A 17500-nucleotide genomic window follows, 5' to 3' on the forward strand; every position below is an offset into this window, starting at 1 on the left:
ATAAAAATAAAATCATGTAAAATTAAAACAATATTATCAGTCATTGATTTGGAAAAACTTTTATTACTTTACAATGTTTTATAAATTGACAGTTTTGAGTAGTTCCAGCCAGCTTATAATTTTGCAAAACTATTCTAGTGGTAATTTGCAATTTTAATTTAAATGCGAAGCAAAACATGAAATAGCAATAATTCTCAATTGCAATACTCAACAAAATTGTATGATCATTATCATTCAATATTTGGCTCTCCTCCATTAAACGTTGTTTTAAAGAGCTCTCAAATTTAAACCATACTATCAGGTCTGACCGATAGCGCTCCGAAATAGCCTAAGGAAAGATGAACAATAAACAAGATGAGTGCTTAACAAAGGGGTCAGGGAACACATCAGAAATTTTTGATAAATTTTAACGTTTACTAAATTTTTTTTTTTTTTTAGTTTTAATGTACAAAGAAAAAAGCTTGGAAAAAAATGCAAATTATATATATTTTTTTTTAAATATATTTATCGTTATGTTAGATGTTGACGATATCCAAGTTCTTTTTGCTGTAATGAATGGAGGTTTTCGATTTTAATATCCAGTACTATACAGTACAAATTTTCGCTTTATGAAAGCAAACAACTTTTTCACGAACCATATCTTTGGGTCATTATCTCAGGACATTTAAGATTAAACTTCATAATAAATCATTTTTTTAAAGGGTGGACCGTTAAGTTTAATTTTTTTAGTTGAAATTTAAATTTTCTTATTCAAAATCTCTTCTTACGTAGCGAAGTATTCTAAAACAGAACTTAAAAGTTGTTATCACAGCAAAAGCAAACCGAGTAGACTAATACACTACAAAATCATACAGATTTAAATGAAAAACTGAGCATACTAAACCTCTTCAGATTTATTCAAAGCATTTAACATTTTAAATTTATGTAATCTTAGTTTTTGCTTTTCAATGCGAAATTTAACAGGGTTTTGATTAATTTAAAAAAAAAAGCAACCATTAAGTAAAGACGATGAAAAAATTCTTATTAAAATATGAGAGTGATATGGGGACAGTTACCGCGGTAACGGGGACTGTTTTCAGCTTCAAAACATCCCCGTAACCACGATTATCGTCGCCATGTCATTCTCATATTAGAATATCTCAATCAGAGTGGGCTCAGTTTGAGCTTTTTTTAAAGAAGGAATTCATACTTTAAAGAAAATCATTTTTATTTAAAATTTCCAAAATTTCCAAAAGATTTTCATTTTTTATTACTTATTTTTGTTGATTGTTTATTCTTGTTACAAATGTTGAGTAAAACTGTGTTAAACGGGCCCAGGACATATTTTGGGTCACACTTCAAGAAATAAGAAGTTAAAATAAAATAAATGAAACTAAATTTTTTACAAGAAGTAGTAAAAATATTGTTTCATTTATTTTCTGTTTTTTTTTTTTTTTTTTCTTTTTTTGTTTCTTGTTTTGAATAAATAATTTATCAAAAAAAAAAACCGTTCGAAAAAACCTTTGTTTTTTTTTTGTTCTTATCCTGAGAATAGTAAAGTTTTGAGAGAAAAAAAATTTAATTCTATTAAAATACTAATAACACTATAAACGAAAAATTTAAAGAACGTAATGCGTTATCTTTCGGGTTAATTAGGTCATTAACATAATCTTAACATAATTTTATTAGGATGCGATACTTCCGATTCCATATTTGTTAGTTCCGGATTGTCATTATTATACAAGTATTGTTCCTATGATCAAACTATGCAAACAAGAGTTCATGGTCGATTTATTTAGTAGATAGTCGAAAGAAATTTCGGTTCGAAAAGCCGAGAGCTTAGCATCATCAAGGTCTGGATCACGTGCCATCATCAAGGTCTGGATCACGTGCTGCCGAAGCATTGGACTCTTTTTTGACAATGTTACTAAACAAGTGTCAAGTTTCTGGAATAACTGATGTATCCCACATAAGGAACACTGATAAAACAGGTTTTAATGTGAAACACTGATGAAACGGGTTTTAATGATGGTAAAGGTACGGTATGTCATTAGTAGAAGAGGTTCCAGACACGTACCAAAACTTATTGGTAACAATGATAAAACCAGTTATACTGTGAACAATTGCTTCAGTCTTTTTGCCCCTGTTTATTGTATACAATTTGATGAATCGTTTGTATTGCACTTGGGTAAAACGTGAGCTTATTAATACAAAATATACTTCTATTATTGGTTGGATAGAAAATGATACATTTACTATATGGTTACTCAAACTATTTGTACGAGTGATAAATAAAGTTGGTGGACAACATGTTTTATTTTTAGATGGTCACGCAGCACATGTTACGTTTAAATGTGTGGAGATTTGTCGAGATAATAACATACGTTTTAACATGTTTTCCAACTCAAGTTTACAACCTTTTTGCAAACTTTAGACGTAAAGGTTTATTTCCATGTTAAGAAGGTATGGAAAAATTAATCAGTGAGTAAATGCAAATAAATGCAAGAATCTGGATAAAAAAAATTGTCCACTTTGGTATAAAAAACTGGTTGAGTGTGGCGAAGTTTTCACTCGCTTCCATGCAACAGCTGGATTTTAACATGCTGGCAAATTCCCATCAAATAAAAACAACATTAATTCAAGTTAAAGTAAAAATTATGCAAAACTTTCAATCCACCAATTAAAACTACAATAGCAATTACACCAGTCACATCATCTAGCAACGACACGATGTAGGCAATTTCAAGAAACATTACATCAGGCAAAGTAAGAAATAGAAATCGCACTAAAAAGTTTTTTATTATTTACTTATTAACAGTTTTAACATAAAATTGTGTTTTTATGTTGACTCGTTCAATTTTTCAATTGAACGAGTCAATTTTGACGAGCTTATTAGTACTGAGGAAGTCAAAACTCAATTGAACACGTTCGATATTTTGAAGTAGCTAAGGGAAAACACGACTACACACGAAACCAAGATCTAAACACGCCGCGGGCCGGGGCTTTTGTGATATTACTTTTATACTCTATTTCATCATCATCATCATCATCATCATCATCATCATCATCATCATCATCATCATCATCATCATCATCATCATCATCATCATCATCATCATCATCATCATCATCATCATCATCATCATCATCATCATCATCATCATTATCATCATCATCATCATCATCATCATCATCATCATCATCATCATCATCATCATCATCATCATCATCATCAGATTATCTTGTATTAAAATTTCGGATTTATATTCATGCAATAAAATGTGAGCTAGCGTCACAAATGCTTGTTTCATTATTAATACAGAAAGAAAAAGCAAAAAGCCGTTCATATAAATGTATGTACTTTCATTTAAATGCGTAAAATGTGAAGTGCGAACTATTTTGGAAACCGTGACCATGCATTCATTGACGATTCGCTTTATTTTGTTTTGGTTGGCAAAACACTTTGAAAATTACCGATTCTTGTTCAAAAAGAAGTAAAGATTTCAGGGGAAAAACTACAGCTGTCCAATTTTATAACTTTTCGTGTCTGCGTCCCTTTCATCATGTACTGGTGCTAACAATTTATTTCTGACAATATACGAGCGAAAAACCATCGTTGTCAGGAGCTATCGAGATGTTTAAAAAAAGGCTACATTAGAACAACAAATGGTATCCAATTTTTTCAGGGGATAAATCAAAGCTGTCTAACTTACCTTTGTAAAAACCAATTAAAACTAGGGGAAAAGACACGTGACCAGCGGATGTTGTTGATAAAACTATTGAAATCTTTTAAAGATTACTTTAAAAAATTTCAATAGTTTTATCAACAACGAGGTCATCATAAAAACAGACCTCATGCTTTTTCTGCTGCGGTATGGTGATTTGATTATTCAACATATCCAATCGTTTGATTATTTAATTTATCCAATATTTAGTGCAACTTTATTTGCAATTAATTACAAAACTTTTATTTTTTTTAAAAAAAAACCTTTTTTTTCAAGTAAAATCATGTAAGAGAAAAAAGAGATTTTTTTTAAAAATAAAAAGCTTTGTAGTTTTAATCGTAAATAATTTTGCTGTAAATATTTTGCATCCGCTTTTTAAAAGAATTAGTTAATTCAACTTCCTTTTGAAAATTAATCACGTGTAAATGGACTGACCGGGGGATGATTAATATATTCAAACTGCCCTTTCAATTTTACGTTTATGCAAATTTATTTTTGGTTATTTCTTTATCTATTTAACAGAATAATTTATTTACCAGGAAAAAATCATTGATTCCAAATCTCTACATTTTGTTTAGTTTATGATTAAATAAATTTTGAAATTTTTGACTAGGCTTCGGGTTAAGTTAGCGGGATAGCATAGCGGTTTGAGTAAAAATTTGTGGCTGGTGGTTTTTTCGCTGGGAGGATTTTTTTTCTAGAAAGATTTACTTGTCGATGTTTCACGAAGAATATATTTAAACTTTTATTTCAACTTATCTACTTGGTTGTTATAATTTAATTTAGACAGTTGCTAAATTGATTTATTAGTGCATTTCATTAGATATTGGTTGATTTTTTTAATGTGGTATCGTTAATAAACGTTGCTTGGTGTGATAAAATATTTGGAGAACGAGCCACAAACTACCAAAAATCTTCATAATTCACCAAATACATAACTAAATTAAGCCAGGAGTATTTTTTAAGTGATCAGATGTGCGAGGATAGAGTTTTCCGTTGTTTAAAGATTTCTATTCTGTTTGTTATTCCTTTTTCTAAATAACTGCCGGATATTAGGTTGTCTCTGGAAAGAAAAATATAACTTGTGCAATTAAACTCATTTCAACAGATTACTAAATTAAACGTCATGTTGTTATGAAACAAACGATGTAATACAAAATGATGCTTTTAATTAAAACAATTTCAAACGATAGGCGAACATTACAGAGTAACGAAAGCAGTATTTTATGATTGATGGGTTGTTTTAAATTTAAGGACACTATTCACAAATCATAGTCATTATAGATCTCTATTCAAAGTTGGTGATAACTTATTAAAGCTCAGACGTACACTAACCCTTAACAAATTTTGAACTGAAAAAGTTCTACAGATATTTTGTTCGTAGGATTTTACGAAATTAGGCAGCACTAGTTTTACTTTTATTTTAAGAATGTCGTTGGCTGAAGCAAAACTGACGTCGCGAAGAGTTTTATTTTCAGTAATCCTCGCAACAACAATATGGTTCTTTCTTAACATTGTATTAATTCTCGTGTATAACAATGGAACAATGCACTCAAGCCTTGAAAAACTCGCTTTTACATCTAACAGGCGTGCAGACTCCAATTATATGCAAGACGTCAACGTATATCCTTTAGCTCCACATATCAAAAAGTTTTTTGATCTACCTTGGTTAAAACATCAATTTAACGAAAATTATCAATCTAATAATAAACATGTTGCGGAGGAGAAAATTGTTTTTAAATCTTTCAATCGCTCAGTATATGATACTAGTAGAAAATTGACTTTACTCTTCGCAAAAGGAGAAGGTGGAGTCGCGTCATACTTGGATACAGAGGAAGAAAAGCTTTTAGCTGAAAATCTCTTTAAAAACCATTCTTTTAACTCTGTACTTAGTAACAAGATATCACTAGATAGAACTCAAAAAGATATCCGAGGAAAGTAGTAAGTTGCTACATATATTTTTTCTTGGTTATTAAAAGTTTTGTTCTATATGTTTTTCGTGGTTTTTAGAATACACGAAGAATAAAGATTCTACTGAACATTTTTTTTTTTTTTTTTGGTATAATGAAGAATAAAATTTGATCTTCTGCTGAATATATTTTCATAATCGTTCTTTTTATTATTTAAAGCTGCGCTAAAAAACACCTCCTCTATCCAGAGAAATTGCCCACAGCAAGTGTAATTATATGTTTTCATAATGAGGCACTGAGTGTTTTACTGCGGACGGTGCATAGTGTTTTAAACCGAACACCTCCTGAGCTGCTTGTTGATATTATTCTAGTAGATGACAAAAGTGTGTATGGTAAGATCTTACCTAGTGTTTTAATTCTAAAAATACATTCTTATCAAAGGACAAAACAGAACTAAAAACTCAAGTAAATCGTATTCTTGTGGTATTTTTGATTGTATGAGGTTATTTTCTTAACTTCATTAGATGATCTTCAAAGTCCGTTAGATAAGCACTTGGCTGAACTTTCTAATAAAATTCAAGTTATACGTAACGAAGAAAGATCTGGATTGATAAGGTCACGATTGGCGGGAGCTGAAAGATCGCGCGGAGATGTCTTGATTTTCCTTGATTCACACTGTGAAACCACCCCAGGATGGATTGAACCCCTTCTAGCAAGAATAGCTGAGGCTAAGTAAGATTAAAATGATTTTAATTTTGAACGTTCAATTGTTTTTAGTTCTTTCGAGACTTTAAAGCATTAATTTAAAAATAGATCCAACGTTGTTGTCCCGACTATTGAAACAATTGACGCCGATACTTTAGAGTATAAAGCTTCAGACAACCCAGAACAACGAGGAGGTTTTACGTGGGATTTAATGTACGATTGGAAACCAATACCCGAAGAAGAGAAACGTCTTAGAAAAACTCCTGCAGATCCTATAAGGTTTTCTTTTTAATTTGATCTCCTTTATTTGGATGAAACACCATTTTTTTGGCTTTAAGACTGAAAAAAAAAAAAAAAAAAAGTACTTAAATAAAACATCAATATGTAGTTATTATATTATCCATAATTAATATATATTCCATTTTTATGTTAACCTGTTATATTATTATGTTAACAGACCAAATAATAAAGTAAAGAATCAAAATAAAAAATAAAAAAAAGAAAGAATTTTATTAAAAAATGGAAGAAAAAAAACTAATCGTGTTCTAAAAATCCTATGAAATTTGAAGTTCATAATCTTTTGAAATAAGTAGTGTTGGTATGAAATTATTCGACTGTCGACTAAATCGATTAATGCATTTTTCTTAGTCGACCGAAATCGACTAATCCATTTTTAAAATTAACTAAGTCGGCTAAAAGTCGATTTAGTCAAAATATTTGAATAAAAATTTTTTATTTTAATTATATACTTTAATGTTGCTTGACAATTTATTTTTTAGATGCTATGAAACAAATAGAACTTTAAGAGAGTAAACAAAAAAACTAGGTGGTATGTAATACTATTATAATAACACATGCTGCTGTTATATCAAGAGCATTTTCTTTGTTCAATTTTAGTTCATCTAATCTATTAGATGAATTAAAATCGAATAAACAAACAAAATAAAACTGAATTTACAATCACAAAGTAAAGAGAAAAAAATACAGATAGCCATTTTTTATTATTTTTCACAACAATTAAAGCAAAAAGTTAAAAAAAAAATTTAACTAACAAAAGACAGTGGCATTAATGAAGTGGTTACTTTATACAGTAAACTAAGAGTTAAGTTTATGTGATACAGTAAATTAGGTTCAATGTTCAGATATTTTGGTTGAATTAAAAAAACCGCTATAAATGATATTCTTACGCATGGCTCGATCTTTATAAATAATTTATCTTTACAAGATAAACTACTTATAAAGATATCTCTTTACTAACTAGTCCGCATCATAACAATATTAAGGATTGATAAAATTAAATCAAGTAAAAAAATAGAAACAAGGATGTTAGGATGATTACCCAACTAAATCGACTTTTAGTCAATTAGTAAAAAACCCATAGTCGATTAAATCGACTAATCAATTCTTCAAGGTCGACTAATTTCGACTTTGGATTAGTCGACTTTTAGTCGATTTAGTCGAAGTCGATAACAACACTAGAAATAAGTTTAGTGAATTGAGAAACCTATTTTTGTATACATTTATAGACTTTCATTTTTTCAGGACGCCAGCAATGGCTGGTGGTTTATTTGCAATTGATAAGAACTATTTTTTTGAAATGGGCAGTTACGATCGAGAAATGGATATTTGGGGAGGAGAAAATTTAGAGCTCTCTTTTAGGGTAATTTATCATGCTTTTCAGGGTAATGCATCATTTTAAATTCAAATGCTTCGTTAAACCCATAATAATGTACAAACTTCACATAAACCTGGAAACAAAAAAAAAAACAAAAACAAACAGATGAAATATTTTTATATCTACACTAGATTTGGATGTGTGGAGGTCGTATTGAGATTCTTCCATGCTCTCGCGTTGGTCATATATTTCGTAAAGTAACAAGTCCATACACGTTTCCCAAAGGTGTCACAGAAACACTTTCAAAAAACTTAAACAGATTAGCAGAGGTTTGGTTGGACGAGTACAAAGAATACTATTATAAGACTAGTCCCCAACATAGGTAAGTTTCTCTTATTCTTTCACAGTTACGGAACAATTAAACAATAAGAAATTTTATAACCTATCTCATTTTAACGTAACAGAGGCATGAAATTTGGCGATTTGACCCATCGATTAGCGCTACGTGAAAATCTTAAGTGTAAGTCATTTAAGTGGTATATGGAGAATGTTTATCCTGATATGGAAATTCCGGATCTTTATCCTCCAGCGGATGGAGAGGTTTGGACTTTTTTTTAAATACCATGCATTACTATGTTTTGAATTGATATTAAAATCTTTCTCTAATTCCTAATAAGTATAATAGAAGAAATGCTTTCCGAATTTTCAGGTATTTTGTTTTAGAAAGCTTTCGATCAGCTTTTTTAATCTATATATTTTTTTGCCTTTTTAAAATACTTAATTTAAAAATACATACACAACATAAGTACTATTTTAAAAGTTCTTTTTTTATTCCGCAATAAATCCATTTTTCAGATAAAAAATCCTGGCTCTGACTTGTGCTTAGACTCCATGGGGAAGGTAAAAGAAGATAAAAAGACTTATGTTGGTCTATATAATTGTCATGGTCAAGGTGGAGCGCAGGTAATTTTATCTAAAAAATATTCATATTGGAATTATGATTCGAACATTTTTAATCACTTTTAATGCACTTTTGTACTTTTTAGCAATTCACCTTGTCTCTTAAAGGAGAAATTGTTTTTCAAGATCGTTTTTGTCTTGATGTATCGAACGCTTCGCCTGGAGCTTTTATTGAATTTATAAAATGTCATAAAAAGCAAGGCAACCAATTTTGGCAGCATAATGCAGATTCAGTAGGTGTTATTTTATCATCATCATCATCATCATCATCATCATCATCATCATCATCATCGTCATCATCATCATCATCATCATCATCATCATCATCATCATCATCATCATCATCATCATCATCATCATCATCATCATCATCATCATCATTATCATCATCATCATCATCATCCTTGTAATTCTTTTAACTACTATGACTAAAAAAGATTCATTTTGTAGGGAGAAATTGTGCACTATATAACCCAGCAATGCATTGACCGTGGCGTTTCCGAACATAAAGACAAGGCGGTGATGAATCCATGCAACGGAAAAGAGTCGCAAAAATGGCGATTTGGACATTACAATATGACCAATTTCGCCAAAATTCAACAGCCGGAATAAAATATTGAAATTAAATGAGTAAAGAAATAAAATCAATTGAAGAAAATTATCGAGTCAATGCTGACGGTGGACGAATTAAATACTTATTAAGATGGTAACAAAGTCTTCCGTATTTGTTTCCATGTTTTTATAAAAAGAATAAATTATCATTAAAACAAATTTAACGGAATATTATTAAGAAATAAACAAAAATCATTGGTATAATGTTTGCTCAGTAGATCTACATACCGCAATTCGTTTTTTGCAATACAAATATAAGTAAATAATAAATTGGTTTGGCGTAAAGTTTGTATAAAGTACAAAGTTGTTCCATTAGAAATGACTTTTTATTGGATTGAAAAAAATATTGTGCTAAAACGGCGGGTTTCTTTTTTTTTTTATTATTATCTTTATATAGCATTAAAAACGAGCTATTTTTCTTTATTTCATTTTAAAAGTAAACTATCAACAAACTAAAATTAACAGCTACAAAAGTATAACGATATATAACGATATATAACGATATATAACGGTATATAACGATAAAAATTAGATCAGAGAGTTCACTAGTTACTTTAACTTATATTTGCAACAAAAAATTAAGAGTAATCTAGATGTTAAAAAATAACGAAAAAAACAGCTTAAAAAAGAGTTGTGAAATATATCTTTTTCTTACACTCATTCCCTCTTCCTCCCCCCGCCCCACCTGCCCCCCCTACTTCTCTGGAGTTTTTTTACCTTATTTTATCGCCTACTTTACGTAAAATATCTTTTGCAGAGGATTTCGTCGCGTTCACTCAACTGTGTTTTACCGCATAGCAGGAAGATTAATATATTGGTTATGATTTAATGTTGTTTCTAAATATCTATAACTTGTTTGTGCAATTATGTGTTTGTTTGCATGTCTGTTTGTGTGCATGTACGCCCACACTCACACGCACATAGGAACGTACACAAAACGAAACACAGAAACGTTACCCTTCACAAAACTCATGGAATTTTGTTACATTATTAAGGAATGCTAATAATAAAATGTTAAAATTTTGTGTTGATAAAGTTTTAAAGGTTTGGTTTTTTCACACATGTTTAGTTTGCCAAATTTCTAGGTGTGTTTGTGACGTTAAAAAAGATCATGAATTCCATCGTGACGGAATCACCGATTTGAGCTTATTTTCCACATTACAGTTTTTTTTTATGCACATTACAGTTTTTTTATTTTTATAACATAAATGTGGAAAATAAGCTCAAATCGGATTTTAAAATAAGCTCAAATCGAATTCATGAGATGCACTTTAAGACCTATTGGTAAGAACATACTTTTTGGATATTTTACCATTGAGTGTATATTTTTTGTATAACTTTATATATTCAAGCATATTTTAACATAAAACATGTTTTTTATAGCACATTTAAAAAAAATTAAACATTTGATAACAAAATAGCTTCTACCAATTTAACTTTAAAGATATTGTTTTTTAATAATTATTTTTTGATAACTTACTATTTTGAAATGATTAAGTCTATAAACTGCATTAAAGTGTGTAATGTTCAGTAATTAGCTATCAACCTTCTGTAAAAGCCGAAAAATATACTTTCTATAACTGTAAAAGCCAAAAAATATACTTCCTATTAGGGTTAGGACTATTGTAATTGTAATGAAAACAATAACAGTAACAATAATTATTGTTATTGTATTAACTTAATTTAGAAACAATAACAATACTTGAGATTTACAACTATTGTAATTCTGTAATACAACAACAATAAATATTGTACTGCAATTCATCTTTATAAAACAATAACAATATCTGAAAAAAAAAAGTATTGTAATGACCCACTACAATAACAATAAATATTGTATTGTAATTCGTCTTTGTAATACAATAACAATATATTGTTATTGTAATAAAAAAAAAATTATTTTGTTGTCAAAATTTAATAAATGTTTTAATAGTCCAGTTGCCGACTATATACCCTTGTACCCTTGAAATAGGGTACAACTAATATTTAATGATTGATTCTATTTTACTGAAACATAATGGGAGGGGGAAGGGGTGCCAGAATGGTAAATTGGGCAACTTTAAATATTAAGGCTATCATCAGACAGGCAATATTCTGCGGCCATTTAGAGCTTAGAAATACATAACAAGATAGGTGATGCGAAATCTAAATATGATCCGAAGGTGATCAAGATTAATACCGATTGCGTATTATATTATATTTTGAAGATCAACACCGCATTTGTTACTTTTTAATCAACATATATAAAATAATATTTTTACCCTATTATACAACTCTAATTTACCCTATATACAACTTTAATCGGTTAAAAAGAGATAACTTGGTTTTTTAATAATCATCATAAATGCGCTATATATGGCACACTCATGGTAATTTGTCACCACAACCACTCATAATTATAGGATCGGCATGACCAAGTTACAAAAATAATTTTAGCGTAAATTTTTTCTGATCAAAATATGTAAAAAATAAAATTTGCAATATATTTCAAATCCGTAAATAAAAAATAGCAAAAATAAGTTCGTCAGATCAAATCCGTAAATAAAAAATAGCAAAAGTAAGTTCGTCAGAGATGAATATAAATACGTTAAAATACGTTAGCTTTTCTACTTTAATGTAACGTAATACACTACAATAGTTATTGTAATTGTTTTCATCAAAACAATACAATAGTTATTGTAATTTTAATTCATTAAAACAAAACATTACAAAAGTTCTCGAATTTTTTTGTATTGTTAGAAAAAAGACAATACAAAACTTATTGTAATTGTTTTTCATCACATCAATACAATACCAAAATAAAATTTTTTTATTGTTTCTGTAATATTACAATACAATATTACTGTATTGTAATGTGTAATTGTATTTAATTTTTACAATTACAATTACAATAGTCCTAACCCTACTTCCTATAACTGTAAAAGCCGAAAAAAATACTTTCTATAACTTGGCAAATTTTTCTACCTTAGAGGTAAAATATATGATATACCCAAAAAGGTAGAAAACTCTACATTTTTAGTATGAGGGGCACCTATACCCTTCATCCTTTAATTACAAACAAGCTGATGCTGAATAAAAACCACCTCTCTATAAAAGGCTTTTCCGCAGAAAGGATTCTTCATCAAACTCGGTAAAACTCGGCTAAACTCGGCAAACGGAGCGGTTTAAACGGAAATTGATAAGGGAAGAGAAACAAACCACAGCAATAATTCCAAGGAAAAACTTTAATTCTTCTAAAGATTAATACGGCGGTTAAAATAATTCGATATTAGCTTAAAGATATAAGCTAACCCTAAATCTTATGCAAAACATCGCAACTAATAGGAACCTTTACTATATTGATATAATCCATTTCTTAAGTCACAAAAAATCATATAACAAAAATAGAATGAAAGTGCGTTTCCATGGCTTCAAATTGAAAAAACCAATTTGAAGCTAAAAAATAAAACCTAAATTAAAATCAAGTTGCATAAAAAAACTTTATTCAAAACTGAACAGCCAGCTCATTCTAATACTATAAGCAAAAAGCTTTTTGTTCAAATCCTTTGCAGAATTTTACATTCTACTTTCCGATGTGGAGCATTTTCATACATAAAAAAAAAAAATATTGTTTTAATTACTTTCTTGCTAAACAATTCAAAATTTTCCTAATGTAGGTTTTCTACTTTCCAACCCTCTTTCTGAAAATGAGAGACTCTATTCTTTGATTTTATTTTTCTGCCTTTTTCCAGAAGTTTGTGATACTTTTTCGGAATTCTAACTTTTTTACTAAAGTTGTCCGTTAATTTATCCAATTCTTTGTTATCGTTTAAGATCCAACTGGTCGTCAGTTGATGATTTGTTGGAACAGAGGTCGTTCCTGTTAGAGGGTGTACAGTGCTTGTTAAAGAAAAATTTGCATTCTTATCTTGAGGTAAACTTGAATTGTATGTAGATGAAGGGGAGGAAGTAGGTGAAGGGGAGGAAGTTGGTGAAGGGGAGGAAGTGGGTGAAGGGGACGAAGTGGGTGAAGTGGAAGAAGTGGATGAAGGGGAGGAAGTGGGTGAAGGGGACGAAGTGGGTGAAGGGTAGGAAGTGGGTGAAGGGGACGAAGTGGGTGAAGGGGACGAAGTGGGTAAAGGGGAGGAAGTGGGTGAAGGGGACGAAGTGGGTGAAGGGGACGAAGTGGGTGAGGGGGACGAAGTGGGTGAAGGGGAGGAAGTAGGTGAAGGGGACGAAGTGGATGAAGTGAATAATGCGGTTGAAGGAAAGGAAGTTGGAGATTTAATGGTAGTGGGGAAGATAGGGGTAGTAGGACTGAAAAGTTTGTTTTCATTATCACTGCTTTGCGTCAAACCTAACATCGAAGTTGTTGAAATTGTTGTCTTACTGTTATTTGACAATTGAAGAATAGTAGGGGTTTTCGATGTACTTTTCGTGCATGGTTCCAATTCAAGGGATGAATTTTCCACATCAGCTGTTTCTGAGGGAGATATTGAAACTTCATTACCAAAATCGTTTGTAAAATCTTTTTTTAAAGAGAATTCTTCATCATTGCTATAACTTCCACTAAACTCCTGGTGAGAAATACTTATCAAGGTATATTGAAAACTTAAAAATAAGATTAAGCATAAACTCATCCTGAAAAAAGATTAGATATCTCTGTAATTAAATGATGACTTTAGCTCTTATCTTGAAGACAAGTCTTTGTAATTTTGCGACGAAGGTGATGCATACAATGGCTTAAAAAATATTTTTATTTTTACCTTTCGAAACTTTTCGAAAAATTGTTTGAAACTTTTGTTATGCTTGAGAGCCTGTGCTAAAATGCCGGATGGAAAACTTCGAAAGCTGTTTTTTTCTCAAGGTCAATAATGTACAGAATGTACAAAAATTATTGGAAAATTTCGTTACAACAAAACAAAATGGCGAACAGCTTCATGAAAAAAAGAACGAAAAAAAACTAGTTTCTTGTCCTCTTCATCGTTATTTTTTTGTGCAATTTTACATCAAGTAGACAAATTCTGTTAAATATAATATAAATGTAAATATAACCTTATGTTTAATAAATAACTAATCTGATAATCAGTTGTATACCACAGGCTAACAAAAATGTCGCGAGAACTTTTTAAACAATTGCTACTGAATTTAATGTATTTTTGGATGAAAAACTGTATCTGACATCAGTTTTTTTATATCACCTACAATTCTCTCTCAAAATAGGACCTCAACTGTATAAAAATTGGGGCAAACAGGGTGAATAAAAAATAAATAATGATAACTTAACTGATGCTGCACTTTTGTTTATCTTTATTATGCATAACACAACATGTTTTTTAATTACAAACTCACCACATACATAACAAGAAATGTTAGGAAAATTTTTACAACCACGATTTGCCATACTTAAAACACTTGGGCAAAAAGCTGAAAAGTGAAATTATGTCGTTACTATGGTGTTGTTATGGTGTTGTTATGGTGTTGTTAACTATAAGAAAAAGTGACCTTTTACATCCAAAAAGTTACTTTACAGTTTATGAGTACTTAACTTTCTAACTCATAAACTGATTTCCTTAAACAGTATTACAAAACACAGATCAGCAGTGTATAAATTTATGTACAAAGTAATATTTTAAGTAATATCTTCATAAGGAATTTAAATAAGAAAAGTACGATCATAATTTACTGTTTACTATAAATTTATTTTTGTTGGCTATAAATTTACTCTGGTTGGCTATAAATTAATTAAACTAATTGGCTAAAAAACCCAAACTTTTTTTTAAAAAATTACAAAAGTAAAATAACAACAACAACAAAAAAAACGCAAGTAAAAACAAAATGCAGCAGAATGAAAGGTATTTTAAATTAAAGACTTTGATTTATACTGCTTCTTTTTTTTGGTTAAAGTTTCTACTGATCTTATCTTTTTCCTTATTAAAGATAGTATGCGGCTATTGAATACAATTCGGAGTTATGCTGATGCGCAGTTCTGAAATTCGCACTTACCAGATAACTTAATGGGGCGTTGCACAGCGGAGCAGGAGAGCTTCAAAACTGTCATTAACTTGGGTGTTTTAGGGTTGGATAACTGAGTTAAGTATTTTTTAGGGTTGGATTACTGAGTTAAGTATTAGTTTACAATCAATCGAAACAGTTTGTGAAAAGGGGTACCAGCAACTATAATTTTCATTAGGCAAGCATTCCATCATGGGACATAGCATAAAGGTTGCCTTAGATTTTGGATCATTTTTTGCCATTCAGTTACTAAGAAATCACAAGGTTGATTATAGTTGGTAAAAGAAAATGACTAAATAGCAAACCAATAATCAGCTGTAAAGAAGGATTTGTTATAGATGGGATTTAATTATCTTTTTTTGCTTGTCAGCCTTAGTCTCTTCAAAAATCACTACTTTAAAGAATCATTGTCACTTTTTCAATCACATGAAAATTATTAACTATAAGTTAACAACCTCAAAGACCTGAGTAGAAAACCGAGCCATTGTCTGGATTCTATTTCCAAAATATGCTTCTATAAAAAATTCTAAAAATAATTTAGATGTAGAGATCATAGTTAAATCAACTATGACCTTTATAGGTATAGTTAAAAAAACATCTTTAGACATCTATGAACTGAGGTGTTGTAGCATAGAATTCCGAATGAAACTTTTTGCATTAATTTAATTGTGACTAAGGATCTTAGAAAGATAATAAAAGACTGAGCAACGCATGATTATCTCGGTCTTGTCTTGTAAAGGTTTGAATCAATCAAGTCTAACTTTATAAAACCTCAACTTAATAAAAAAATATCAAGACTCTTCTTGCTAGTGATTTTTAACAAGAAAAAATTGATAAACGTTTGTCATCTTAGATGACATCTAAAATAAGCTCGAAAGTTTAACTTTGTACAATGTGATCAAAATTGATTTCCATAAACTTGCATTTTATTCGCTATCATGAAAATACCAATATTTTAAAAATTACAACTGTAATTAGAGCAACAGCTATAAAATGATGGCGTGCACGTCACCACAAGAAATCTTTATATAATATCAATGACTTACTTAATACAATCTTAATGACGTACCATTTTAGCATAAATAAGTTTAAAAATCTTCCAACTGATCAAGGAAAGCTCTTGGCACCTGGTAACGTTCCAAAAACGTTTTGTCGCTGACGTCATCTTTGAATTGTCTCAACTGTTCAACTGAAAGAAGTACAATTAGACTTTTCTGTCTTTTAAATAGATGTTAGCTCAATTAATCAAGAGATGTTTTGATTTTTTTTGAATAAATGTATAAAATAACTTTTAAAAGATATATTATCTGGCTACGGCTAAAATTATATTACCTGCCGGGGTTTTCTTAAGTTAGTTGCGCAGAAACAGCTCAGCCAATGATCCATTTACATCGATAATTTTCGGAAGACGGTTCTACCTCCTCTCTCCCCCTCCTCTAGCTTAGTTCCTAGTTACAAGTTTTAGTAAGTTCGGTAAGAGAAGTTCGATAATATGAAAACGAAAGCGAAATGCCAGTTCCATGTGTTCAATGAAATTTGAAATAAATAATATTAAGAATTAAGCCACTATGAATGAAGACTTAAGTAGACAATTGGAGCGTATATTTTTATTGAAAAACGAATGTGGTGATGGAACACCAGTTTCTTCTGCCCTCCAAGATATTTTTAACTTGGCTCTTAATATTCCTGATGCTGAAATTGGTAGTGTAAACTTGTTTTTTTTTTTTTTTAGATATTTAAAATAGACTTGTTTCAACTGCAGAACTAGTTGTTATTAAGTTAACTTAAATTATATACACGAATATTTAGAATATTATATGACAATGTTTATCAATAATATTCAGGGCCGTATTTAGATATGTGGAGGCCCTGGGCATATATTTTGTGGAGGCCCACTCTACCTTAAAAACACAAAAAAGATAACTCTATATATTTTTAATAATAGTGATGTGCATTTCTTAAGCATCTTTAATTAACATAGTTGAACCATATAGTTAAAT

At 30.1% G+C, this 17500-nt stretch overlaps 3 protein-coding genes across 6 annotated transcripts in view; 2 read left to right on the top strand and 1 right to left on the bottom strand.

Moving 5' to 3' along the window:
• Positions 1-1749: 1749 nt before the first annotated feature.
• On the top strand, positions 1750-9863 carry LOC145185484 (polypeptide N-acetylgalactosaminyltransferase 13-like). 2 transcript variants are annotated; one of them, XM_090098584.1, is made up of 11 exons: positions 1750-2745; positions 5133-5645; positions 5834-6006; positions 6139-6346; positions 6428-6598; positions 7862-7979; positions 8126-8316; positions 8399-8534; positions 8790-8897; positions 8981-9127; positions 9345-9863. In XM_090098584.1, the coding sequence occupies exons 2-11, from the start codon at positions 5134-5136 to the stop codon at positions 9504-9506; spliced, it is 1926 nt and encodes a 641-aa protein (XP_089954710.1). In that variant the 5' UTR covers positions 1750-2745; position 5133; the 3' UTR covers positions 9507-9863. The 2 variants fall into 2 exon arrangements, with proteins under 2 accessions (XP_089954710.1, XP_079917530.2); XM_080061404.2 differs by lacking the exon at positions 1750-2745 and having other exon boundaries at positions 4883-5645.
• Positions 9864-12727: 2864 nt separating this feature from the next.
• LOC149884240 (uncharacterized) lies at positions 12728-14278 on the bottom strand. Its single transcript, XM_090098092.1, has one exon. The coding sequence runs from the start codon at positions 14123-14125 to the stop codon at positions 13154-13156; it is 972 nt and encodes a 323-aa protein (XP_089954218.1). The 5' UTR covers positions 14126-14278; the 3' UTR covers positions 12728-13153.
• A 2665-nt stretch (positions 14279-16943) lies between these two features.
• LOC145185403 (DNA-dependent protein kinase catalytic subunit-like) overlaps positions 16944-17500 on the top strand; it is a 76100-nt gene continuing 75543 nt past the window's right edge. For all 3 annotated transcript variants that reach the window (XR_016455662.1, XM_090097793.1, XM_090097795.1), the window contains exon 1: positions 16944-17201. Coding sequence is in view for 2 of the 3 variants with exons in the window: in XM_090097793.1 (XP_089953919.1) it covers positions 17069-17201 (133 nt within the window). In the remaining variant the exon portion in view is untranslated. The remainder of the gene's footprint in view (positions 17202-17500) is intronic.

The sequence above is a fragment of the Hydra viridissima genome, unplaced genomic scaffold (genome assembly GCF_058129835.1).
Source record: "Hydra viridissima isolate aposymbiotic clone 2 unplaced genomic scaffold, HvirCarnegie_v1 scaffold_9, whole genome shotgun sequence".
Lineage (NCBI taxonomy): Eukaryota > Metazoa > Cnidaria > Hydrozoa > Anthoathecata > Hydridae > Hydra > Hydra viridissima.

What these genes read in the sequence shown, in the direction of transcription:
- LOC149884240 (XM_090098092.1), bottom strand. Translation starts at nt 14,125, where the DNA reads ATGAGTTTATGCTTAATCTTATTTTTAAGTTTTCAATATACCTTGATA.
- LOC145185484 (XM_090098584.1), top strand. Translation starts at nt 5,134, where the DNA reads ATGTCGTTGGCTGAAGCAAAACTGACGTCGCGAAGAGTTTTATTTTCA. An exon ending in ATTTAGAGCTCTCTTTTAGG is followed by an intron (nt 7,980 to 8,125) that starts GTAATTTATCAT and finishes TATCTACACTAG; the next exon opens with ATTTGGATGTGTGGAGGTCG. An exon ending in ATGGTCAAGGTGGAGCGCAG is followed by an intron (nt 8,898 to 8,980) that starts GTAATTTTATCT and finishes TGTACTTTTTAG; the next exon opens with CAATTCACCTTGTCTCTTAA.